The following is a 25,996-nucleotide window of genomic DNA, read 5'->3' as shown; positions in this document are numbered from 1 at the left end:
AATGAACAGAACCCCCAAAACTCAGCCAGGATTGAGGAAAACTTGCACAGAACCCCAGAACTGAGCTGGGATTGGGGACAGCCTGAAGAGAACCCCAGAACTGGGATAAAATCCGAACAAAACCCCAGAACTGAGCCAGGACTTGGGGGGAAAATGAACAGAACCCCAAAACTGAGCCAGAATCAGGGAAAATCTTTTATTGAAAGCCCCTCAGGGCTGGGGTGGCCATGGGGAGGGGTCACTCCAGGGTCACTCTGGGGTCATTCTGGGGGTCACTCTGGGGTCACTTCAGGGTCACTCTGGGGTCACTCTGGGGTCATTCTGGGGTCACTCTGGGGTCACTTCAGGGTCACTCTGGGGTCACTCTGGGGTCACTCTGGGGTCACTCTGGGGTCACTCTGGGGTCATTCTGGGGTCACTCCAGGGTCACTCTGGGGTCATTCTGGGGGTCACTTTTGGGTCACTCCAGGGTCATTCTGGGGGTCACTCTGGGGGTCACTCCAGGGTCATTCTGGGGTCATTCTGGGGTCACTCCAGGGTCACTCTGGGGTCATTCTGGGGGTCACTCTGGGGGTCACTCCAGGGTCATTCTGGGGGTCACTCTGGGGGTCACTCCAGGGTCATTCTGGGGTCACTCCAGGGTCATTCTGGGGTCACCCCGGGGTCACTTCCTGCGGTGCTTGCTGGGGTCGTCCTTGAAGAACTCGTTGAAGCCCATGGTGATGCAGGCCAGGAAGCAAACGTACTCCTTGAAATCCACCTCGCTGTCCTTGTTGTGGTCCAGGTCGTTCATCAGCCGCTTGAACTCGGCCTCGTCCATTTGTTTCTGTCCAGAGAGAGGGTTTGGGGTGAGGGTTGGAGGGGAGGGGCCGCCCCTTCCCCGCCTTCTCCCCTCCTCTGCCTCAGGGAGGGATTTTGGGCTTGGCGGGTGAGATGGGCAGTGCCCGAATTTCCAAAAATGCCTCCCGGGTGTGGAAAAGTTTGGCCAAAAAAAACCAAACCAATTTTAAAAAATCAAAGTGTCTCCCGGGTGTGGAAAACTTTGGCCAAAAATAAAATAATTAAACTAAACTAAACTAAACTTAAATTTAATTTAATTTAATTTAAGGGCCTCCTGGGTGTGGAAAAATTTGGCAAAAATAAAATAAAATAAAATAAAATTGAAGGGCCTCCCGGGTGTGGAAAAATTTGGAAAAAAAAAAAACAAAAACATTAAATTAAATTAAATTAAATTAAATTAAATTAAATTAAATTAAACTAAATTAAATTGAAGGGCCTCCCGGGTGTGGAAAAATTTGGCCAAAAAAAAAATAAAAAATAAAAAAAAAAATTTCACCTCCCGGTTGAAACCACAAGCCGAGAAAGGGAAGTGAGGGTTAAGAAAAAAAGAAATAGTGAATAAAAAAAGGGAAATTGGAGCGTGATTTCCTTTGCTAAACAAAATATTTCTGTGGGTTTAAAAAAAGCTGAATTTCCTTTGGGGCTGAGCCCCTCCAGGCCTCGTTCCTGCTCTTCTCCAGGGATTTCCCTGGAGCACGAGGGATGGATCCATCAGAATTTCAGAGAGCCGGGGGAAAAAGACACGGGAGAAAAGATCTGGGAGTAAAGACCCGGGACAAAGACCCAGGAGGAAAGACCCAGAGAAAGACACAGGAGAAAAGACCTGAGAGAAAGACCCGGGACAAAGACCCAGAGAAAGAACCGGGATAAAAGACCCTGGGAGGAAAAAGACCCGGAAGAAAGATGCAGGAGAAAAGACCCCACAGAAAAGACCCAGGAGAAAAAAGACCTGGATCAGAAGACTGGGGAAAAAGACCCAGAGAAAGATCCGGGAGAAAAGACCCGGGAGAAAAAAGACCCGGGAGAGAAAAAACCTGGGAGAAAAGACCCAGAGAAAAACCCAGGAGAAAGACCCAGAGAAAGACCTGGGAGGAAAGAGGAAGAAAAAAGACCCGGGAGAAAGAAAGACCCAGAGAAAGAAAGACCCAGAGAAAAGACCCAGGAGAAAAAGGACCCGGGAGAAAATACACAGGAGAAAAAGGACCCAGAGAAAGAGCCAGGAGGAAAGAGGGAGATAAAAGACCTGGGAGAAAAAGGACCCAGGAGGGAAGAACTCGAGAAAGACCCAGGAGAAAAGACTGGGGAGGAAAACCCGGGAGAAAAGACCTGGAGAAAGATCCAGGACAAAGACCCGGGACAAAGACTCGGGACAAAGACCCAGGACAAAGACTTGGGAGGAAGACCCGGGACAAAGACCCAGGACAAAGACTTGGGAGGAAAGACCTGGAGAAGGACTTGGAACAAAGACCTGGGACAAAGATCCAGGACAAAGACCCAGAGAAAGATTTGGGACAAAGACCCAGGACAAAGACCCAGGACAAAGACCCAAAGAAAGACCCAGGGCTGGTCCCTCCACCCCCAAGGGACACCCAGGATGTCCCCAAGGCCACTCACGCTCCCAAAGACCGGCAGCTCCTTGTTGAGCAGCTCCTTGAGCTCGGCCTTGCTGAGCTTGTACTTGTCGCCCTCCTTGGCCGAGTACTTGTGGAAGGTGGTGACCATCAGGGCCATCGCCTGCTCCAGGGGACACGCCATGGGGACACCTGGGGACACGGAGCAGGGGGTGCCATCAGCTTCTGGGGGGGCCCGGGCGGATTTTGGGGTGCTGGAGGAGGGAAGGGAGCGGGGACTCACCGGCTGAGCGTGGATCAGTTCTCGAGGGTTGGGATGGGGCAGCGGGGCACGGCGGGGATTTATAGCCCAGGAGGGTGGCACGGGGTGGCACAGGGTGGCACTGCCCCCGGGGCAGCCCCCACATGCCCGGCTGCTCCTCGCACCCGGGTTTCGCCCGCGCCTCATTTTTGTGTAACGAGCTGTGTGATCCTATTAATGAGCTATGTGATCCTGATAATGAGCTCTGTGATCCCACTAACAAGCTCTGCAATCCCGTTAATGAGTGAGCTGTGAGATCCCACTAACGAGCTGTGAGATCCCATTAATGAGTAAGCTGTGAGATCCCATTAATGAGCTCTGTAATCCCATTAATGAACTCTGTGATCTCATTAATGAGTGAACTGTGAGATTCCATTAATGAGCTCTGTGATCCCATTAACGAGCCATGAGATCCCATTAATGAGTGAGCTGTGAGATCCCCTTAATGAGCTGTGTGATCCCATAAATGAGTGAGCTGTGAGATCCCATTAATGAGATGGGAGATCCCATTAATGAGTTGTGTGATCCCATTAATGAGTGAGCTGTGAGATCCCATTAATGAGTTGTGTGATCCCATTAATGAGTGAGCTGTGAGATCCATTGACGAGCTCTGTGATCCCATTAACGAGCTGTGAGATCCCGTTAATGAGTGAGTTCCGTGATCCACTAACAAGCTCTGTGATCCCATTAACGAGCTGTGAGATCCCATTAATGAGTTCTGTGATCCTACAAATAAGCTGTGTGATCCCATAAATGAGTGAGCAGTGAGATCCCATTAACGAGCTCTGTGATCCCATTAACGAGCTGCCCCTTTTCCCTGGTACATTTGGGGAACAGAACACCCCAAAATCTCTGCGATCCCACACAGGGCGTCCCCTCTGGGGGACAAACGAGACCTTCCCTGTCTCCCCTTTTCCTCCAGGGCTGGGAAAGGGACACAAATTCCCGGAATTTCTCCCCAAAAATGGGACTTGGGGGTGGCCGAGCCCGGATCTTCGGGGTCCCGGGGGAGCCGCGCCCGGCCCGGCCCGGCTCGGCCCGGTTCGCCCCGCACCCCCGGGTGAGTCACGGCCCGGCTCGGCCCGGCTCGGCCCGGTTCGCCCCGCACCCCCGGGTGAGTCACGGCCCGGCTCGGCCCGGTTCGCCCCGCACCCCCGGGTGAGTCACGGCCCGGCCCGGCCCGGCTCGCCCCGCACCCCCGGGTGAGTCACGGCCCGGCTCGGCCCGGCTCGCCCCGCACCCCCGGGTGAGTCACGGCCCGGCTCGGCCCGGCTCGCCCCGCACCCCCGGGTGAGTCACGGCCCGGCCCGGCCCGGCCCGGCCCGGCCCGGTTCGCCCCGCACCCCCGGGTGAGTCACGGCCCAACCCGCGGGGATTCCTCGGCCCTGACTCAGCCCGGCCCCGCCCGTTCCCACGGGGACAGCCCGGGCCGGGCTCGCACGGGAGAACGGGGAGGCTCGGGGGGGCTGCGGGATCCCATTAATGAGCTGTGAGACCCCATTAATTAATGAAATGTGAGACCCCATTAATGAGCTGTGAGATCCCATTAATTAATGAAATGTGAGACCCCATTAATGAGCTGTGAGATCCCATTAATTAATGAAATGTGAGACCCCATTAATGAGCTGTGAGACCCGATTAATGAGCTCTGAGATCCCATTAATGAATGAGCTGTGTGATCACATTAATGAACTCTGTGATGCCATTAATGAGTGAGCTGTGTGGTCCCATTAATGAGCTGTGTGATCCCATTAATGAGTGAGCTGTGAGATCCCGTTAATGAGTGAGCTCTGAGATCCCATTAATGAGCTGTGTGATCCCATTAATGAGCTCTGTGATCCCGTTAATGAGTGAGCTGTGAGATCCTATAATTAGCTCTGAGATCCCATTAATGAGTGAGCTCTGAGATCCCATTAATGAGTGAGCTCTGAGATCCCATTAATGAGCTCTGAGATCCCATTAATGAGCTGTGTGATCCCATAATGAGCTCTGTGATCCCATTAATGAGCGAGCTGTGTGATCCCATTAACGAGCTGTGTGATCCCATTAATGAGCTCTGTGATCCCGTTAATGAGCTCTGTGATCCCATAATTAGCTCTGAGATCCCGTTAATGAATGAGCTGTGTGATCCCATTAATGAGCTCTGTGATCCCATAATTAGCTCTGAGATCCCGTTAATGAGCGAGCTGTGAGGTCCCGTTCGTGGCCGGGGTCAGCCCTGGGTGTCCCATGGAGGGGACACGGAGGGGACACGAAGGGACCCGCCCGGACCGATGTGGCCGCGGTGGCTGCTGACACCCGGTGGTGGCTGCTGGCGCTGTCGCCAGCCCAGGCGAGGCGAGGGCGGGTTGTAGCCGGGATATTTCCTGAAAAATCCTTTCCTCAGGATTTTTTGTTTTCTCCTGAGAAGCTGAGAGGCCTCAGGAACAAAATGCGAACGAAGAATATCTGCTGCTGTGGGATGCAACGGGCGCGTCTGTGATTGGTCTCGTGGGGTTGTTTTTAATTAATGGCCAATCACACTCCAAATGGGTCTCTCTCTGGTCAGACACAGGATTTTGTTATTCGTTCCTTTTCTATTCCTTGCTAGCCTTCGGATGAAATCCTTTCTTCTATTCTTTTAGTATAGTTGTAATATATTATATATCATATATTATATATTATATATTATATATCATACATTATATATTATATATTATATATTATATATTATATATTATATATTATATATTATATATTATATATTATACTAATATATAAATTTATAAGTATATATCAATATATTAAAATATATATAAATATATATAAACATGTACATATATATATTTACATATTTATATATTTTATATATATTATATTATATTATATTATATTATATTATATTATATTATATTATATTATATTATATTATATTATATTATATTATATTATATTACATTATATTACATTATATTACATTATATTATTTATTAGATTTTATTATATTATTATATTTATATATTCATTAATATATATCTTTATATATAACTATATGTAAATGTATAAATATAAAAATATATATTTATATATTATGTTATATATTTATTTTTATATATTTATTATTTATTATATATTATTATGTATTTTATATATTTATTATAGAAATATTATCATATTTTATTATAATGTTATTATCTTTATATATTTATTAATATATATTTATATGTTAATATATATTTATGTGTTATATAAATAGTACTATTATTTAATAAAATAATAAATATATGTAAAATAAATATATGTAATAAATATAATATATATAATAAAATAATAAATCAAGCCTTCTGAAACACGGATTCTCACCTCTTCCCTCATCTGGGACCCCTGTGAACCCCACCACAGGTGAGGGACAGGGTGGAGACCCCTCCCACAGCCCCCCCGATAAAATCTGCGCATCACCCGCTGCTCCTCCAAATTTTATTGCTGCAATAAACAATAAATAACCACGGGGGTGGCCGGGAACCAGGGAAAAACACCCCCCCCCTTTGCCCAAGGTTGTTTTTTGGGATAAAAAAAAAAAAAAAAACAAAAAAAAACAACAAAAGGGAACCCCCGAGGGAGGGCAGAGAGGGAGCGCCGCCCGTGCTGGGATTTCTGAGCACAGACAAAATTCCCACCCCAGAGCATGGGGAGAGCTTCACCCTCCGAGAAAAGGATGAATGTTCAGACAAAATTCAATCTAAAATATCAAATGGGACTCAAGGCACGAAATTTGACACCGTCAAACGCTGCCAAAGCATCCGCCACAGCCTGAGAAGAAAACGAAACAAAATCCCTGTGGGGAGAAGCTCCGGCTGCTCGCTCGAGGTAGCTCAGAGCATCTCCGCTGAGATGGGGCCCTCCTGCTCCTCTCTGGCTTCACCGCGGCGCTTTAACCTCGCCACCAGCGCCGTGCTGAGGCGGAGAAGTCGAGGAAGGGAGTTTGAAAGCGCCGGTGGTCAGCGAATGGGGAAAACAACCAGCTCCCGGCGGTGCGACCCACCCCAGCGGCCGAAAGGGGCGGGTTTCAGCTGCTCGATCAGAAAAGTGCAACTCCTCCAGCGGTGTGGCTGAGACCTTTACTGGGAATGCTGAGAAAAGAGGAGGAAAGAGGGGCAGGACGAGGAGGAGCCCCCCCCCAAATCCCACCCACAGGATTTGGGTGGGAATGGGGGGGGGGGGGGGTCCTGGGAAAAAAAAATAAAATAAAATAAAATCAGGGGATGGGAGGAGCAGGGGGGTTCCAGAGGCTCGGGGAGGGCACAAAAAAACCCCAAAAAATAAAATTAAAAAGTGGGGAATGGGAGGAGCTGGGGGGTTCCAGGGGGGGGAGTCCCGGAGGCTCGGGGCGGGCACAAAACCCCAAAAAATAATTAAAAAAGCGGGGAATGGGAAGAGCTGGGGGGTCCCGGAGGCTCGGGGCGGGCACCAAAAAAAGAAAAATAAAATAAAAATAAAAGAAAAGAAAGAAAGCAGGGAATGGGAGGAGCTGGCGTGTCCCGGGGGGGGGATCTCGGAGGCTCGGGGCGGGCACCAAAAAAAGAAAAATAACATAAAAATAGAATAAAGAAAGCAGGGAATGGGAGGAGCTGGCGGGTCCCGGGGGGGATCTCGGAGGCTCGGGGCGGGCACCAAAAAAAGAAAAATAAAATAAAAATAAAGAAAGCAGGGAATGGGAGGAGCTGGGAGTTCCGGAGGGGGTCCAGCAGCTTCTACTTGGTGTGTTTGACACTCTGCTCCTGCTGGCGGATGATCTGCGCGATGGGGCTGGCGATGCCTCCTATCAAGGTCCAGTACTCCTCGAAGCTGATGCGCCCGTCCTTGTTCTCATCCAGGTCGCAGATGAGTTTGTCGGCGGCGCGGCGGTTCCCGGTGTCCTGCGGGGGAACAGCGGTGTCAGCCTGGGGCTTTTTTAAGATTTTCTAATGACTCGTAAATGTTTTGCGTCCCTTTGTGGAGGGGGGGAAGGCCGATGGGCTGCTGGTTTGGCCAGTGCCATTGGAGAGGTGGCACCGTCACCCTCCGATCCACTGTCACCCTTGGAAAACTGGAAATGTCGGAGCCGGAAAATGAGCTCCCCTTTTTTCCTCGCCTTGAGAACAGCGGGGTGTGCTTGTGTTTTGTCGTTCGTGCCCTGCGGTGACAGCAGCGGAGTTTTGGGCTGGTCTAATGCGGTGTGGGAACTCATTAAACCCCTCCGGGTGTCCGGAGCTGCTGAGGACCCCGGAATGCAGCCCAGAACACCTGAGGCTCTGATGATGACCCCTGGAGCAAGTCACCCGCTTGGGATGAGGAGCTGAAAGTCACAGAGGTTTGAATGGTACAATAATAGAATTATCACGGCGTGAAAATGTGGATCTTGGGATTTTTGGTATTGAAGCAGAGTGGAAATTTTCCTGGGTAGAAATCCGTTTTGATTTAAGTGAAATGTAGGGTTAAGGGTTAGGGTTAGGGTTTAGGTTAGGGTTAGGGTTTAGGGTTAGGGTCAAGGTTAGGGTTAGGGTCAGGGTAATAAATAAATCTTCCGTGTTGAATATTCTGATTCTCACTAACCAATCCAGTCCAATACACAAATCCTACAGCATTTCCATACAGCCCATAAGAATCACTACATCACCACACTGTGCTACATTTTAAACCCTAAAAACTCCTCTTTGGGCCCCTTCTGCTGAGCCGGCAGGGTCTGCTCTGCCCCTTGGACCTCTCTGCAAGCAGAGGGTGTTGTTCCATCAAAAGGGGATCACCTTCAGCAGCCACAGCGTTGTTTTCCAGCTGTTCAGTAACTGAGGGATCTCAGAGCTTGCTTTCATTTCAACCTCACTTTTAGTTTCTATACTCTCACAATCTTTTGCCAGGCAATCATATTGATAAGGCTTTCCTCTTTCATCTTCCCCAACAGGATTACGGTTGTGGCTGCAACCAGTCCTATGAGCAGGATGAGCAATTTTAGGTCGATTGGGCAACTTTTGGCATGGGCCGATTGCGCTGCCTATCAGCGCCCCTCATAGGGCTCGGGTGATAACGGGGCAGCGCAGGCTCAGGCCGGGTTCAGGCCGGGTTCAGGGCGGGCAGATCCCCCCAAAACCCCGTCCTGCACCCCCGGGCTCACCGTCAGCATGTGGTTGAGCTCCCGGCTGAGCATCTTGCGGAAATCCTTCTTGCTGATGCGCCGCGGGTTCTTGCAGCAGCAGCAGCGGCTCGAGTACTTGTCGAAGTTGTTCACCAGCACCTGCACGGCCCATTCCAGCTCCGTGCACTCGGCCATGGTGCCCTGAGGGGGCGAGACTCGGGTGAGACCCTCGGGGGTCCCCACCACAAACCCCCGGAAGGGAAAACCCATCCTGGCCTAAAGGCAAATGACCCGCGGGGCTGGGGGATCCTCATCTTCCTCACCGCCCCCAAAATCCTCGGTGCCCATCCCCAAAATCCTCGGTGCCACCTGTGCCCGCCCCCAAAATCCTCGGTGCCACCTATGCCCGCCTCAAAATTTTCAGTGCCAGCTGTGCCTGCCCCAGACGGTGCCAGCTGTGGCCACCCCAAAATCCTCGGTGCCCGCCCCAAAATCCTCAGTGCCCGCCTCAAATCCTCGGTGCCACCTGTGCCCTCCCCAAATCCTCGGTGCCACCTGTACCCTCCCCAAATCCTCGGTGCCACCTGTGCCCGCCCCAAATCCTCGGTGCCACCTGTGCCCGCCCCGCCCGGCCCCGGGGCCGCCCGTGCCGCCCCCGCTCCTGGGCCGGGCCGTGCCGGTGCTGCCGGTCCCGGTGCCGCGGGGCTCGTTGGGGAGGAACGGGGCCGGAATTACCGGCCCTGCCCTCGCTGTTGCTTCACGGCTGCGGGAACGGCCCGGCGGGGCAGGTCCCGGCTTGCCGAGCACCTCTCCTGTCCCTCCTGTCCCTGCTGTCCCCTCCTGTCCCCTCCTGTTCCACTCCTGTCCCCCCTGTCCCCTCCTGTCCCCTCCTGTCCCCACTGTCCCTCCTGTCCCCTCCTGTCCCCTCCTGTCCCCTCCTGTCCCCTCCTGTCCCCACTGTCCCCTCCTGTTCCACTCCTGTCCCCTCCTGTCCCCTCCTGTCCCCCCTGTCCCTCCTGTCCCCTCCTGTCCCCCCTGTCCCCTCCTGTCCCCCCCTGTCCCCTCCTGTCCCCCCTGTCCCTGCTGTCCCCTCCTGTTCCACTCCTGTCCCCTCCTGTCCCTCCTGTCCCCCCCTGTCCCCCCTGTCCCTCCTGTCCCCTCCTGTCCCCTCCTGTCCCCCCTGTCCCTCCTGTCCCCTCCTGTCCCCCCTGTCCCCTCCTGTCCCCTCCTGTCCCCTCCTGTCCCCTCCTGTCCCCCCTGTCCCCCCCTGTCCCCTCCTGTCCCCTCCTGTCCCCCCTGTCCCTCCTGTCCCCTCCTGTCCCCTCCTGTCCCCCCTGTCCCTCCTGTCCCCTCCTGTCCCCTCCTGTCCCCTCCTGTCCCCCCTGTCCCCCCTGTCCCCACCAGGAAGCTCTGCCTGGGCCTGTCAGGACGGTCCCCCCGTCACATCCCGGTGACAATGACACGGAAACGGCGTCACCTTGGCCGGACTCGGCTCTTTCCTGCCTGGCCGGGGTGGGGACAGCCGGGCTGGGGGTGTCCCTTTTGTCCCTTTTGTCCCAGGCTGTCCCTTTAACCCAGCCCAGGGGACAACAGCCACCGCCACAGGGACCTTGAGGGGTGGCCCAGCACTGTCCCCACGAGGGTGTCCCCAACCCTGCTGCTCGCTCAGGTCCTGCCCTGCGTCACAACCTGGCTCCCGTCCCCTCTTGTCACCCTGACCCTGCCCAGTCCTGCCCCAGGGAGGTGACACCGGGCCCAGCCACACTGAGGAGGTGACACCAGTCCCAGGGAGGTGACACCGGGCCCAGCCCCAGGGAGGTGACACCGCTGGGGAGGTGACACCAGGGCCCAGCCACGCTCTCCTTGTCCCCATGTGTCCCTGTGTCCTCCCAAGCCACCTCTGTCCCCCGTGGTGCCGCAGCCCGAGGTCACTCCGTCACTGTCCCCAACTCTCAGAACTGTCACCAGGGTGGCTTTGGGGCTGGGGGTTCCATTTCCAGCCCAGGAACCGAAGGGGTTTGGGAGCACCGAGGCCACAACCCCCTCGGCACCGGGTGACATCGGTGACATCGGTGTCACCTGTCCTGTCCCCCTGGTGGCAGCGCCCTGCCCGGCCCTGGGGCTCCGAGGCTGCTCCACCGGTGACTCACGGGACAGCCCCGGGGCCACCGGGCACTCACCGGGTGGCACATGGGGACACTGGGGACACTGGGGGACACTGGGGGACACTGGGGGACAGAGCCACGCGCGGCCCCAGCGCTCCCTGCTCCCAGCCCGGCATCCCCCGCCAGCAAATCCTGCTTTTCCAGAGGGAAATTCCTCCTTTTCCATCAGCAAATCCTGCTTCTCCACCAACAAATTCCCCTTTTCCACCAAAAATTCTTTCTTTCCATTGACAAATCCCCTTTTTCCAATGGCAGATCCCTCTTTTCAACCAACAAATCTCCTTTTCCACCAAGAAATCCTGCTTTTCCACCGGTAAATTCCTCTTTTCCAATAGCAAATCCCCTTTTTCCACCAACAAATTCTCTTTTCCACCAGCAAATACCTTTTCCACCAACAAACCCCCTTTTCCACCCTAAAATCCTCCTTTTCCACCAACAAATCCCCCTTTTCCAATAGAAAATCCTCTTCTCCACTGGTAAATCCTCTTTTTCCAACAGCAAATCCCCTTTTCCTCCAACAAATCCCCCTTTTCCACCAAAAAAATCCCCTTTTCCATCAACAATTCCCCTTTTCCTCCAACAATTCCCCTTTTCCAATAGCAAATCCCCCCTTTCCACCAACAAACCCCATTTTCCACTGGTAAATCCCCCTTTTCCAATGGCAGATCCCCCTTTCCCCATAGCAAATCCCCTTTGCCGGCCCCCAGACCCCGCTGGCAGCCCCAGCCCGAACCCTCCAGCCCCAGGGAACTCCCCGGGTGCTCCTGCCCCGGTCCCGGCCTCCCCGAGCCCATCCCGGTTTCCCCAAGCCCCTCCCGGTTCCCCTCAGCCCATCCCGGTTCTATCCCGGTTCCTCCCGAGCCCTTCCCGGTTCTATCCCGGTTCCCCTGAGCCCATCCCGGTTCTATCCCGGTTCCTCCCGAGCCCTTCCCGGTTCTATCCCGGTTCCCCTGAGCCCATCCCGGTTCTACCCCGGTTCCCCTCAGCCCATCCCGGTTCTATCCCGGTTCCCCCCGAGCCCATCCCAGTTCTATCCCGGTTCTCCCGAACCCCTCCCGGTTCTATCCCGGTTCTCCCGAGCCCCTCCCAGTTCTATCCCGGTTCCCCCCGAGCCCATCCTGTTTCTCCCGAGCCCATCCCGGTTCTATCCCGGTTCCTCCGAGCCCATCCCGGTTCCCCTCAGCCCATCCCCGTTCCCCTGAGCCCATCCCGGTTCTATCCTGGTTCCTCCCAAGCCCATCCCGGTTCCCCTCAGCCCTTCCCGGTTCTATCCCGGTTCCCCTCAGCCCCTCCCGGTTCTATCCCAGTTCCCCCGTGCCCTTCCCGGTTCTATCCCGGCCCCCCCTGAGCCCATCCCGGTTCTATCCCGGTTCCCCTCAGCCCATCCCGGTTCTATCCCGGTTCTCCCGAACCCCTCCCGGTTCTATCCCAGTTCTCCCGAACCCCTCCCGGTTCCCCCCGAGCCCCTCCCGGTTCTATCCCGGTTCCCCCCGAGCCCATCCCGGTCCCCCCCAAGCCCATCCTGGTTCCCCTCAGCCCATCCCGGTTCTATCCCGGTTCTATCCCGGTCCCCCCCAAGCCCATCCCGGTTCCCCTCAGCCCCTCCCGGTTCCCCTCAGCCCATCCCCGTTCCCTGGCCCCGCTCCCGGAGGATTCCAGGAATTTCCACCTCCTCAACCTCCAACCTCACACCCCAGGGGCTCTCCCCAGGTAAATCCTCATCCCGAGGGTCCCGAGAGGGGGGGGTTCCCCATTTCCCCATCCCGGGATTCCCCCGGGATTCCCACCTGCATCCTGCCGGGGGTCCCGCGGTGTCCGTGCGTCTGTCGAGCGCTGGGAATCGGTCCGGCCGCTCTCTCCTCTACCTCGCACCCATCCCGCCGGCCCAGCCGGGTTTTTAAGGAGCCTCCCACCCTTCCCTGACGTTCCCAGGGCGTTTCCAGACCGGGCCTTACCTGGGAAATGCTTCCCCCAGGTTGCAACACCGGGACGGGTCCGAGCGAGCAGGGACCCGCGCCGGGCTCCTCCCGGGGCTCCCTCGGGGTTTTGGGGTTTTGGGATCGCCCCAAAAGGTCCCAAAGGGGCGCACGAGGGGTCCCAGCAGTGGGGAGAGGGCACAGAATTCCCCCCCGATCATGGAAATCCACTTATCCCAGCCCTGACACACCCCGGGCACTGGGCGTGAACAAAATCCTCAATTTGTGCCCAAACCACTCGTTCTGGTGGGTGCAAGGGGCTGACACAGGTTTGGGGTGAACAAAATCCTTAATTTCAGCCCAAACCACTCATTCTGGTGGGTACAAGGGGCCAAAACAGGTTTGGAGCAAATAAAATCCTTTATTTGAGCCAAAACCAAGTTTTCTGCTGGGTGCAAGCGGCTGACACAGCTTTGAGGTGAATAAAATCCTTAATTTGAGCCAAACCCCACATTTGGGGTGAATAAAATCCTTAATTTGAGCCCAAACCATTGTTCTGGCGGGTGCAAAGGGCTGACCCAGCTTTGGGGTGAATAAAATTCCTTAATTTGAGCCAAAACCAAATTTTCTGGTGGGTCCAAGGGACTCACACAAGTTTGGAGCAAATAAAATCCTTCATTTGAGCCAGAACCCAGGTTTGGGGTGAACAAAAACCTTCATTTGAGCCAAAACCACTTGTTCTGGTGGGTGCAAGGGGCTGACAGAGGCCAGGGCAAATTAAATCCTTTATTTGAGCCAAAATCAGATGATCTGGTGGGTACAAGGGGCTGACACAATTTGGGAGCAAATAAAATCCTTCATTTGAGCCCAAACCCAGGTTTGGGGTGAATCAAATCCTTCATTTGGGCCAGAACCCAGGTTTGGGGTGAATCAAATCCTTCATTTGAGCCAGAACCCAGGTTTGGGGTAAATAAAATCCTTCATTTGGGCCAGAACCCAGGTTTGGGGTGAACAAAATCCTTCATTTGAGCCAGAACCCAGGTTTGGGGTAAATAAAATCCTTCATTTGAGCCCAAACCCGGGTTTGGGGTGAATCAAATCCTTCATTTGGGCCAGAACCCAGGTTTGGGGTGAATCAAATCCTTCATTTGAGCCCAAACCCAGGTTTGGGGTGAATCAAATCCTTCATTTGAGCCAGAACCCAGGTTTGGGGTAAATAAAATCCTTCATTTGAGCCAGAACCCAGGTTTGGGGTGAATCAAATCCTTCATTTGGGCCAGAACCCAGGTTTGGGGTGAATCAAATCCTTCATTTGAGCCCTAACCCAGGTTTGGGGTGAATCAAATCCTTCATTTGAGCCAGAACCCAGGTTTGGGGTAAATAAAATCCTTCATTTGGGCCAGAACCCAGGTTTGGGGTGAATCAAATCCTTCATTTGAGCCCAAACCCAGGTTTGGGGTGAACAAAATCCTTCATTTGAGCCCAAACCCAGGTTTGGGGTGAATCAAATCCTTCATTTGAGCCCAAACCCAGGTTTGGGGTGAATCAAATCCTTCATTTGGGCCAAATGCTCTTGTTCTGGTGGGTGCCAAGGGCTGACCCAGGTTAGGGATCAATCAAATCCCGTATTTGAGCCCAAACCCCGTTTTCTGGGGTTTTGGGGCACTCAGAGCTCTCTGGCATGGACGAGTCTCTGCCCAGCTGGGATCTGAGCTCGTCAAGCCCCATCCACCAATTAATGAACCCTGCAAATTGCAGGCCCGGTGCCTCCCGGCGCCAGATGCGATGCCGAGATCAGATCCCGGCTGCCGGGCGCACCTGGGGATGCAAAGCAGGAGCTGATTTATCCCGGGAAGGATCCACCTGCTCCCGGCACCTCTGGAATTCCTTCCCCATCCCGGAAAGAACGCGTCAGCTCGGCCCCGGCCTCTTCCTAATCTCGGCGGGGAGGAAGAAAACCTGTTCTGGTGGCGGCGATGATGATGGCGGTGGATGGCGGCGGTGATGATGATGATGGTGGTGATGCAACATCTCGGGGAGGGCGGGAATCCCTCCCCGAGCCCCAGGGCGAACAGCTCAGCCCTGAATCACCCTCTCATCGCCCTGTTCCCCTGGCAGATGTCACAACCACATCCAGGCCCTGCTTTTTACGAGGCATCCAGGGCGGGCGCGGCTGCCCCGAGCGGGCAGGAGCCACCCCAGAGGTGTCCCCAGCCCGTGGGACCTCGGGGACCTCGGGGTGCTCCTGGTCCTGCACCACCAGCTGGAAAATCTGGAGGTGTTTGGTGTCTGCAGGGCCTCCAGATGAAGGGTTGGGAGGTGGTTGGCGTCTCCAGGACATCCAGATAAAGAATCTGGAGGTGTTTGGGGTCTCCAAAGAAGAATTTGGGAGGTGTTTGGGGTCTCCAGCACCTCCAAATGAAGGGTTGGGAGGTGGTTGGTGTCTCCAAAGAAGAATTTGGGAGGTGTTTGGTGTCCCCAGAACCTCCAGGTGAAGAATTTGGAGGTGTCTGGGGTCTCCAAAGAAGAATTGGGAAGTGGTTGGTGTCTCCAAAGAAGAATTTGGGAGGTGTTTGGTGTCTCCAAAGAACAACTGGGAGGTGTTCAGCACCTCCAGATAAAGAATTTGGAGGTGTTTGGGGTCTCCAAAGAAGAATTTGGAGGTGTTTGGTGTCTCCAAAGAAGAATTTGGAGGTGTTTGGGGTCTCAAAGAAGAATTTGGGAGGTGTTTGGGGTCTCCAAAGAAGAATTTGGAGGTGTTTGGTTTCTCCAGACCCCCAGGTGAAGGACTGGGAGGTGTTTGGGGTATCCAGGACCTCCAGAGGAGCGACTGGGAGGTGTTTGGTGTCCCCAGCACCCCCAGATAAAGAATTTGGAGGTGTTTGGTGTCTCCAAAGAAGAATTTGGAGGTGTTTGGGGTCTCCAAAGAAGAATTTGGAGGTGTTTGGTGTCCCCAGCACCCCCAGGTGGAGGATTTGGAGCTGTTTGGTGTCTCCAGCACCACGGGAACCTTTCCAGAGGGGTCTTTGGTGGTCTCCAGCATGGACATCCTGGCGTTGTGTCCTCACCGAGGGGCACTGGGCTGCTCCTGTCACCTCCAGACCCATCCAGGGCTGCCTCACCTGGCAGGAATCGTCCTCCTGCCACCAGGGCTGGGATCCAGGAGTCCCCACAGCCCCAGGGCGCATTCGGGGCTCCCCTTTGCCCCCCATCTGACGCATTTCCCGTGTCCCCAATTGCAGCCACGCCTGCCTGGCAACCCTAAATAATCATTGCCCTTGTGAAATCCAGACAGAAGCTCCTCGTGGGCCGACCACGGGGCCACCAGAGCTGCCACCAGCCTGGCAGGACCTGTCCCTTGTCACCAGCCTGGCAGGACCTGTCCCCTTCCCTTATCACCCTGCCCAAGCTTTGGAGCACTTTGGGTTTGGTTTTCTCCCTCTCCACGCCCTCTGTCCCTTTTTAGATCTTCATTTTTAGGGTCCCCACAGCCTTTTTAGGGTCTCCAGCACCTCCGGGTGAAGGGTTTGGAGGTGTTTGGGGCCTCCAAAGAAGAATTTGGAGGTGTTTGGTGTCCCCAGCACCTCCAGGTGAAGAACTGGGAGGTGTTTGGGGTCTCTTTGGACCCCACAGCGTTTTTAGGGTCCCCACAGCCTTTTTGGGGTCCCCACAGCCTTTTTGGGGTCCCCACAGCCTTTTTGGGCCATGCCAAGCCCCGGATTTTGGGGGTTTCCCGTGATTTTGAGGTTTTTCAAGATTTTGGGGGTTTCATTCCCAGGATTTGTGGTTTTTCAGGATTTTGGGGGTTTCATTCCCAGGATTTGTGGTTTTTCAGGATTTTGGGGGTTTCACTCCCAGGATTTGGGGTTTTTCAGGATTTTGGGGGCTTCATTCCCAGGATTTGGGGTTTTTCAGGATTTTGGGGGTTTCACTCCCAGGATTTGGGGTTTTTCAGGATTTTGGGGGTTTCACTCCCAGGATTTGGGGTTTTTCAGGATTTTGGGGTCTCCCCTGAGCTCCCCCCAGCCCAGGACCCCCAAAGCACGGCCCAGGCTCTGCCCGTGGGGTCCCCACAATGGGGGGAACCCGGGAACTGGGGCTGTGGGGAGCCCTGGGATGTCCACAGGGGTCACACACACACCTGCAGCATCCCCTGAACCCCTGCAGCATCCCCGGCACCCCCAAAACATCCCGGACACCCCCAGAGCATCCTCAGCATCTCCAGAACATCCCCTGCACCCCCAGAGCATCCCCTGAACCCCCAAAACATCCCGGACACCCCCAGAGCATCCCTGGCACCCCCAGAGCATCCCTGGCACCCCCTGAAGCCCCCCCAGCACCCCCAGAGCATCCCTGGCACCCCCATCCTCTGCCCACCCCAAAGCCACGACCCCAACCCCCGATCCCGCACCCCCGACCCCTCCCTGCTCCCTGCCCCCCACAAACGAGGTCCCCCCCATCCTGCTTTGTTTGGGGGGTTTTGTTTTTTTTGGTTTTGGGGTTTTTTTTCCATTTTTTTTCCTTTATTAATTTATACAAAAACGGTCGCGAGCGGCCCCGGCTGATCCGTGCCCGAACCCCCTGGAGGTGTGGGGGAGCACCGGGAGGGCAAAAACCCCAAAACAACCCCAAAACAACCCCCCAAAAACCGGGGGGGGACCACAGGGAAGGCTCCGGGGCCACCCTCACCCACCCACGGGAGCGGCAGAGCTCGGGGTGCCCCTGGAGGTGCCCCTGGAGGTGCCAGGGCACGGAGCTGGGGGGATGAACCCCCCAAAATCCCGGGGGGATTGAGGGGAAGGAGCCGAGTCCCGATGGCTCCAGAGCTCCGGGACTGGGGGAGCCGAACCCGGAGGGTCCCGGGGGGACCGAGGTGGAACGAGCCCCAAAATCCCGGGGGGATCGAGGGGAAGGAGCCCCAAAATCCCGGGGGGATCGAGGGGAAGGAGCCCCAAAATCCCGGGGGGATCGAGGGGAAGGAGCCCCGAAATCCCGGAGGGATCGAGGGGAAGGAGCCCCAAAATCCCGGGGGGATCGAGGGGAAGGAGCCCCAAAATCCCGGGGGGATCGAGGGGAAGGAGCCCCGAAATCCCGGGGGGATCGAGGGAAAGGAGCCCCAAAATCCCGGGGGGACCGAGGTGGAACGAGCCCCAAAACCCCGGAGGGATCGAGGGGAAGGAGCCCCAAAATCCCGGGGGGATCGAGGGGAAGGAGCCCCAAAACCCCGGGGGGATCGAGGGAAAGGAGCCCCGAAATTCCGGGGGGATCGGGGGGAAGGAGCCCCGAAATCCCGGGGGGATCGGGGGGAAGGAGCCCCGAAATCCCGGGGGGATCGAGGGGGAGGAGCCCCAAAACCCCGGGGGGATCGGGGGGAAGGAGCCGAGTCCCGATGGCTGCGGAGCTCCGGGACCGGGGGAGCCGCACCCGGAGGGTCCCGGGCACCGGGGCTGGAGGCGGCTCCGGGGCCAGGACCCCCCCGTGCCCCCCGCGCCGGGCTCGGGGCAGAGCTGGGGGCGGGAAGGGAGCGATCCTGGCGGGGTTCGAGCCGAGGAGGGCAGGGATGGAGAGGGCGGGGGGATCCTCCGAGGTCGCTTTTGCCCAGGCTCATCCCCCCGAGCTCGGCGGCGTTTCCAGGAGCGGAACCTCGGGCGCCTTCCCGTCCCCCCCACCGCCCTCTACTTCCTCCGGCAGCCCTTGGCCGCATCCCCCATCATGTCCCAGTACTCCCCGAACTCCAGCTTGGCCTCGTTAGGGTCTCCCATGCACTCGATCTTCTCTTCCAGGGGTCCCACGCACTGCAGAGACAACACCGAGGTGATGGGAGGGGGTCCCACCTCATCCAGGACCCCATCGGGACATCCTGGGGGGGTCCCACCTCATCCAGGACCCCATCGGGGCATCCTGAGGGGGTCCCACCTCATCCTGGACCCCATCGGGGCATCCTGGGGGGGTCCCACCTCATCCAGGACCCCATCGGGGCATCCCGGGGGGGTCCCACCTCATCCAGGACCCCTCCCAGCTCCTCCTGGTCGCCTCCCTCACCTTGCCCAGGTGCGGCAGCTTCTGCACCACCAGGTCCTGCATCTCGTTGGGGGTCAGGTACTCCTTCTGGCCCTTCACGGCGTAGCAGTGGAACTGGCTGATGACGGTCTCGATGGCCCGCTCCACGTCCGTCAGCTCCTGGCAGTCCTGCGGGGGGGACAGGGCGTGAGCAAAGAGGGGGGACAGGTCCCCAGAGGGGTCACACAGGTCCCCAGAGGGGTCACACAGGTCCCCAGAGGGGTGGCACAGCTCTGTGGAGGGGTGGGACAGCTGCCGGGAGGGGTGACACTGCTCCATGGAGGGGTGGCACAGGTCCCTGGAGAGGTGGCACTGACCCCAGGGGGTGGCACAGCTCCATGGAGGGGTGGCACAGGTCCCCAGAGGGGTGGGACAGGTCCCCAGAGGGGTCACACAGGTCCCCAGGGCGGTGGCACAGCTCCCTGGAGAGGTGGCGCTGTCCCCAGAGGGGTGGGACATCCCACAGAGGGGCGGGACAGGTCCCCAAAGGGGTGGCACAGCTGCCTGGAGACGTGACACAGCTCCCAGAGGGGTGGCACAGGTCCCCAGAGGGGTGGCACATCCCACAGAGGGGTGGCACAGGTCCCTGGAGAAGGGGCACAGGTCCCCACGGGGGTGGCACCGCTCCGTGGAGAGGTGGCACATCCCGCGGGGGGGACACAGGACAAGCCCCGAGCGGGTGGGACATTTAACCCCTCCACAACCACGGCATAGAAAAAATCTCCTTTTCAGCACCAGGCCTGTCTGTGCGGATGTGAGACACCTCCCCATCCAGCTGTGACCCCATCCAGCTGTGACCCCCTCATCCAGCTGTGACCCCCCCCACTCCCCGCGGCCCCCACACAGACGTGAGGCCGCACAGCTGTTGCTCGCCCCCATCCAGCTGTTGCAGCGCCTCTGCCCGGCTGTCACAGCCTCTCCAGCTGCCACCTCCTGTCCCCCCGAGCTGTCCCCGCCCGGGCCCCGCCAGGCTCCGCCACCGTGGCGTCTCTCGCCACCCCCGGCGCGGGCCCGGCCCGTCCCGACTGGTTCTTCCTCTCCTCCGCACCAGCCCAAGTGACTCAGAGCCCGCCTGGAGCTCCCCGGAGCCCCTCGGCCACCCCCAGACCCCGGCACCGGCGGGGTGGGGGGCGCAGAATGACCGGACCCACACCCCCGGTCAGTCCCGGTCAGTCCCGATCACTCCCGATCACTCCCGATCACTCCCGGTCTCTCCCGGTCTCTCCCCATCATTCTCGGTCTCTTCCCTTCATTCCCGATCACTCCCGGTCTCTCCCGATCACTCCCGGTCTCTCCCGGTCTCTCCCCATCATTCCCGATCATTCCCGATCACTCCCGGTCTCTCCCGGTCTCTCCCCATCATCCCCGATCACTCCCGGTCTCTCCCGGTCTCTCCCCATCATTCCCGATCACTCCCGGTCTCTCCCGATCACTCCCGGTCTCTCCCGGTCTCTCCCGGTCTCTCCCCATCATCCCCGATCATCCCCGATCATCCCCGATCACTCCCGGTCTCTCCCGGTCTCTCCCGGTCTCTCCCCATCATCCCCGATCACTCCCGGTCTCTCCCGGTCTCTCCCGGTCTCTCCCCATCATCCCCGATCACTCCCGGTCTCTCCCGGTCTCTCCCGCTCGCCCCCGGTCGCTCGTGCGGCTCCGTTTAAAGGAAACGCCGCTGATTCACCCCAAATCTGCGGCTTCCCCGTGAAACCACAGCCGGTGATGCCCAAAGCCTCAGCCCGGCGCCTCCAAATCCTCCACCGGTGCCAGGGGTGGGCACCTCCCGGTTGGAGACCGAGCAGAACGGGAGCTCCGCTGCCACCGGGGCATCCTCGGAGAGGCTCCCGGAGGTCAATCCCGGAGCTGCCCCGATGCCCCAAAGCCCCGAGCAGCCCCCGGCTCCTGCGCCGTGCCCGGGGGTCACCCCCGGTGTCACCCCCGTCCCTCCGGGGCTCCCGGGGTCCCGATGTCCCCCCGGACCTTTCGCTTCTTGCGGCAGTTGCACTGGCCCATCCTGCTGCTCGCTGCTCCTCGGGGACTCTGGGGGTCTCTCGGGGGTTTCTCGGGGGTTTCTCGGGGTCTCTCGGGGTCTCTCGGGGTCTCTCGGGGTCTCTCGTGTGCCGCAGGCTCCGGGGGAGCTGGCGGGGGAAGGAATCCAAGCTCAGCTCTGGGTTCTGGGGGAGCTTCCCCTGCTCCAGCGCCAGGACTCCTCCTCCTCCTCACCGCGGAAGGAGCCCCGGGATGCGGCTCTGGAGCTGCCGGGACACGTCCCCGGCGTCCCCGCAAGTCGTGGCAGAGCCGAGCGTGGGAGCGGAGGGGCCCGAGGCGCACAAATCCCCCCGGTCCCACCCCGTGGCACTTACCTGCAGCTCGGGCTGTCCCGGGTGTGCGCGGGCTGCGGCGGGGCCGGGGTTTTATACCGGGCCAGGTGTGAGTGGGAGCTCCGTGGTGCAAGGCGCCTCATTTGGGAGAGCCTGGCCCGGCGCCAGCGTTGGGGCCGGGAAACGCCTCCTTCCCGGCCACACCGACGGCTCCTCATCCCATCGGGGCTGGCACCGCGTGGGAACGGCACTGCGAGCCCAGGCCGGGATCCCGCCGGCCCCAGCAGCGCCGGATTCGGGGGACGAATATTCGGGATATTCCCCAGCCGGGATGTGCCCCCCTGTGCCACCCCAGACCCTGCAGAGGAGCTGGTGACCACTGTGACCACCGCGGCATCGCTGCCGGGCATCTCCCGAGCCCCACCCCGGCCACAGCCCCAGCTCTGCCCCCCACGCACCCCCCAGCGCGGCAGGAAGGCGTTTGTGGGGTGCAGGGTGGCACCCCAAAAGCCAGGCCCCAAAAGCCAGGCCCCAAAAACCAGACTCCAAAAGCCAGACTCCAAAAACCAGACCCCAAAAACCAGACCCCAAAAGCCAGGCCCCAAAAGCCAGGCCCCAAAAGCCAGACCGGTGCCAGGGCGATTTGGGAACGGCCCCGTCCGTCACGGAGTGACCCCAAACCAGCACCCCAATCCCCACCAGGAGATGGGGGCTCAAATCAGGAGCCCCCCAGCAAGAACAGCAGCGATGCTCAGGCTCAGGGAAACCTTTTTTTATTTTCCAGAGGCCCCCGGTCACTTCTTGGCCGCCTTGTCCCTGCGCACGGCCTTGGCCAGCTCCCCGATCAGCCGCCAGAACTCCCCGAATCTCAGCTCCTCGTCGTTGTTCACGTCCAGCTCGCTCATCTTCTCCTCCAGGGAGGGCACGTCCTGCCGGGGGGGGCACACAGGAGGGCGGCTCGGCCTCTTGGAGCCCCCCAGAAACCGGGATGGGCACGGGGGGAGCAGGGGCTGCCAGCCCCGGGGGGACCGGGACAGAACCGCGGGTCAGGGGGACCCCCGGGGCACCGGTTCAGGGGGACCCCCAGAGCATCGGGAGCATCCCCCCGGTTCAGGGGACCCCCAGAAGACCGGGAGCCGCCCCACGGTTCACAGGGACCCCCGGGAGCAGCCCCGCCGTTCAGGGGGACCCCCGGGGCACTTCTGGGAATCTCCAGCCCTGCAGGGTCCGGGATCCCCCAGAACTGGGGTTCACCCCCGATCCCGCTGTCCCCAAGGGTTCCTGGGGCTCGGAATGCACCTCGGACACTCCCTCCGTGCCAGTCCCGTCCCTGTCCCCTCTGTCCCCGCTTGGCACGGGGTGGGCTCGGGGTTATTTTGGCCAATGCCCGTCCCTGTTCAGGGGGACCCTCGGGGGACCGGGAGCAGCACCGAGGGGACCCCCGGGGGATCAGGAGCAGCCCCGCGGTTCAGGGGGACCCCCAGAAGACCGGGAGGCAGCCCCACGGTTCACAGGGACCCCCGGGAGCAGCCCCGCGGTTCAGGGGGACCCTCGGGGCACCGGGAGCAGCCCCGCGGTTCCGGGGGACACCGGGGGATCCCCACGGCGCTGCTGCCGCCCCCCTCACCTTCATCATGTTGGGCAGCTGGAGCCGCACCAGCTCCTTGAACTCTCCGGTGCTCAGCGTCCCCTTCCTGCCCTCCTTGGCGGCGAAGGTGACAAACACGGTGACGATGCGCTCGATGGCCGCCTCCAGCTCGGTCAGCTCGGTGGCGTCGCTCGCTTCGGTCCGTTCGGTCCGTTCGGGCAGCTCGGCCATGGCACCGCACACGGGGCTGCAGGGACACGAGCCCAGAAAGGGTCGGGGGATGTCCCGGGGGGGACCCTCGCCCCCTCCCCAGCCCTGCGAGGGCTCAGGAGGGTCCCGGGGCTTGTGCAGGACCCCGGTGGTGACACGGGGACATCAGGGATCCCCACCGGAGCTGCGAGGAGCGAGGAGGCCTCACTCACCCCTCGCTGTCCCCGGGAGGTTTCGAGGGGTTTGGGGCAGTTTTGGGGCGTTTTCGGGAGGTTTTATACCCGCGCCGCAGGAGGGGACAGCGCAGCCTTTGTGTCCCCCCCGCCGCGTCGCGCCGGTGTTGGGTTTCCTGATGCGGCCGGACGGACGCGAAGTCACCGCCCGTCCGTCGGTCCGTCCGTCCCTCCGTCCTCTGCTCCCTCCCCGCTCGGGCACCGCACCAAACTCGGCCTGAAGTGGCCGCGGCCTCGGCAGCTCCGGTGGGGACAGGAGGGGACCGGGGCTGGGGCATCACCGGGGCTGGGGCATCACCGGCACCGTGCACAGGAACATGCCCGGAACCGGGCTGGTTTTGGGTGGAAGAGACCCCCGAGATGGTTAAATGCAAACTTTGAGCCCCATTCCGGGCATGCAGGGCAGGTGTCACCCCCAGGTCCTTCCCTGCAGGGTTGGGGACAAGGAGCCGCGGTGACATCCCTGTCACATCCCTGTCACATCCCTGTCACATCCCTGTCGCATCCCGGCCTGGCCCCGGCGGTGCCACCGAGCCAGGGCCCAGCTGGGCCCGCACAGAGTGAGAGTTGTGACTCAGCCGCCCGCTGACATCATCCCTATTAATAGTGGGCTCTGTAAAAAATTAATTAATCCCAATTAATTAGGGGGTTGGGACGGCCCGAGCCCTCGCCTTTAATCAGTGGGTATTTATTTATAACATGGCAGCCCTGGCATGTGTCCAGATGGCGCCCCCATTCCCACGGGGACCCCAAACTGTGCCCCACACCCCGAGGGGACCCTCAGCCTCAGGACTGTCCCCAGTGTCCCCAGCCTCACCCAGGGGTGTGACAAACAGCGAGGCTGCAGCCCCCCAAAGGCAACACGCAGGAATTTGGGGTCCCAAAGCCCCAGGGGTGTTTTAGGCCCGAGGGCAGGGGGTCCCCACCAAAATGTCACAATTGTCATCCTCAGGACTGTCCCCAATGTCCCCAAGGCAGCTGCAGCCCCCTAGGGCAACACACGGGAATTTGGGGTCCCAAAGCCCCAGGGGTGTTTTGGGGTTTAGGACAGGGGTGTCCCCGGTACAATGTCACAATTGTCCACCTCAGGACTGTCCCCAACCTGGGTGACAAACTGTCCCATTCCCAGGGTGGCACGTGGGAATTTGGGGTCCCAGAGCCCCAGGGGTGTTTTGGGGTTTAGGACAGGGGTGTCCCCGGTACAATGTCGCTGTCACTGGGTTGTGCTGAGCCCTGGGACACTCACGGGGACAGGGAGGCTCCCACGGGCCCTGTCCCCACCCCACAGTTGTCACCCCAGCTCACGGGGCAGGAATTGGTTTCCTGCAGCCCCATCCGGCCCCGGCAGGACGGGGAGGGGGACGGGACGGGGCTGGGACGGTCCCCGAGCCCCACGTCAGGACACCGGGGTGGCCTCTTGGGAAAGGGCGGGTGAGTCAGGGACAGGAGCGGGGACAGGTTTGGGGTGAATCAGCGGCCCCGGAGCCAGGCGGGCCCGTGACTCCTGAGCCTGGAATTTGGGGTGAGGAAGGGGCAGGTGCCCCACAACGGAAGGGGAAGGGACATCCAGGGGTTTTTGTCACTCTGGGATTCTCATCGGGACTGTCCCCATGGGTGTGGGGGGGGGGGTGAGATGGACTTGGGGACACCAGCGGGGACAGGAGGGGACCATAAAGGGAACGGGACTGGGACTGTGGAGGGACTGGGGCCATCTAGGGACAGGGACAGGGCCATATAGGGACAGGGACCTTGTAGGGTCAGGGACCATATAGGGACAGGAACGATTTAGGGAGTTGGGCCATATAGGGACAGGAACATATAGGGACAGGGATGGGGCCATATAGGGATGGGACCATATAGGGACAGGGATGGGGTCATATAGGGACTTGGCCCATATAGGGACAGGGACCATATAGGGACAGAGACCATATAGGGACAGGGAACATATAGGGACAGGGACCATTTAGGGACTTGGTCCATATAGAGGTTTGGGCCATATAGGGACTGGGATGGGACCATACAGTGACAGGGACCATGTAGGAACTTGGGCCATAAAGGGACAGGGCCATATAGGGACAGGGCCATAAAGGGACAGGGCCATATAGGACAACAGGACCGTGTGTGACAGGGTAACCACAAGCAGGGGCTCAGTGTCCACGTCCACATCCTCCTCCTGGGGTTCTCCACACCCTGTCTGGGCTGGAGACCCCAACCGGGGATGTCACCACGGCCACCACAGTGACCAGCCTGGGGACCCCAACCGGGGATGTCACCACGGCCACCACAGTGACCAGCCTGGGGACCCCAACCGGGGATGTCACCACGGCCACCAAGGTGACCAGCCCGGCAGTGGCCCCTGCTGGCCCCACCGGGTCTCTCTGGAGGGGACAGAGGTGCCACAGAGCCACCACGGGCGGTGTCCCCAGGCCGGCCACCTCAGCTCCTCCCTTCCCAAAGCCCGAGTATGGAAAAGCCTCTCGCAGGCGATGGGATGGGGAGACAAGCTCGGCCCAGCCCCGGCACTGGTTTAAACTGGAGCAACTGGTTTAGCTGGGTCAAAGTGGAGCAGGGGAGTCGCAGTGGCTGGGACCTGTTCCAGGCTGTGTGTAAAGCTCCTGGCATGTCCCTCACTGCTGCTTCAGGAACAGCTCCTGGGAATCTGCCCTGCACGGTCCGGGACCCCCGGGACCCCCCAGAACCCCCTGA

The 25,996-nt window shown here is 58.5% G+C and overlaps 4 protein-coding genes across 6 annotated transcripts; all 4 read right to left on the bottom strand.

Annotated features, from left to right (window-relative positions):
- Positions 1–664: 664 nt before the first annotated feature.
- On the bottom strand, positions 665–2,595 carry LOC136568238 (protein S100-A4-like). The gene is made up of 2 exons (XM_066568146.1): positions 2,455–2,595; positions 665–826 (listed from the first exon to the last, which is right to left on the bottom strand). Exons 1-2 carry the CDS (start codon positions 2,593–2,595, stop codon positions 665–667), a joined length of 303 nt encoding a protein of 100 aa, XP_066424243.1.
- Positions 2,596–6,922: 4,327 nt separating this feature from the next.
- Positions 6,923–10,261, bottom strand: S100A16 (S100 calcium binding protein A16). Of its 2 annotated transcripts, XM_066568255.1 has the most exons (3): positions 10,202–10,261; positions 8,840–9,001; positions 6,923–7,607 (listed from the first exon to the last, which is right to left on the bottom strand). In XM_066568255.1, exons 2-3 carry the CDS (start codon positions 8,993–8,995, stop codon positions 7,443–7,445), a joined length of 321 nt encoding a protein of 106 aa, XP_066424352.1. In that variant the 5' UTR covers positions 8,996–9,001; positions 10,202–10,261; the 3' UTR covers positions 6,923–7,442. The 2 variants fall into 2 exon arrangements, with proteins under 2 accessions (XP_066424352.1, XP_066424351.1); XM_066568254.1 differs by lacking the exon at positions 10,202–10,261 and having other exon boundaries at positions 8,840–9,156.
- An 8,295-nt stretch (positions 10,262–18,556) lies between these two features.
- S100A14 (S100 calcium binding protein A14) lies at positions 18,557–20,951 on the bottom strand. The gene is made up of 3 exons (XM_066568333.1): positions 20,919–20,951; positions 18,924–19,070; positions 18,557–18,676 (listed from the first exon to the last, which is right to left on the bottom strand). The coding sequence occupies exons 1-3, from the start codon at positions 20,949–20,951 to the stop codon at positions 18,557–18,559; spliced, it is 300 nt and encodes a 99-aa protein (XP_066424430.1).
- Positions 20,952–22,016: 1,065 nt separating this feature from the next.
- S100A13 (S100 calcium binding protein A13) lies at positions 22,017–23,427 on the bottom strand. Of its 2 annotated transcripts, none has more exons than XM_066568281.1 (3): positions 23,339–23,427; positions 22,887–23,094; positions 22,017–22,188 (listed from the first exon to the last, which is right to left on the bottom strand). In XM_066568281.1, exons 2-3 carry the CDS (start codon positions 23,076–23,078, stop codon positions 22,054–22,056), a joined length of 327 nt encoding a protein of 108 aa, XP_066424378.1. In that variant the 5' UTR covers positions 23,079–23,094; positions 23,339–23,427; the 3' UTR covers positions 22,017–22,053. The 2 variants fall into 2 exon arrangements, with proteins under 2 accessions (XP_066424378.1, XP_066424379.1); XM_066568282.1 differs by having other exon boundaries at positions 23,270–23,370.
- Between the last annotated feature and the right edge of the window lie 2,569 nt (positions 23,428–25,996).

This window comes from Molothrus aeneus, chromosome 31, assembly GCF_037042795.1.
Source record: "Molothrus aeneus isolate 106 chromosome 31, BPBGC_Maene_1.0, whole genome shotgun sequence".
In the NCBI taxonomy this organism is placed as follows: Eukaryota; Metazoa; Chordata; class Aves; order Passeriformes; family Icteridae; genus Molothrus; species Molothrus aeneus.
This window is presented reverse-complemented; position numbering and strand designations above follow the sequence as displayed.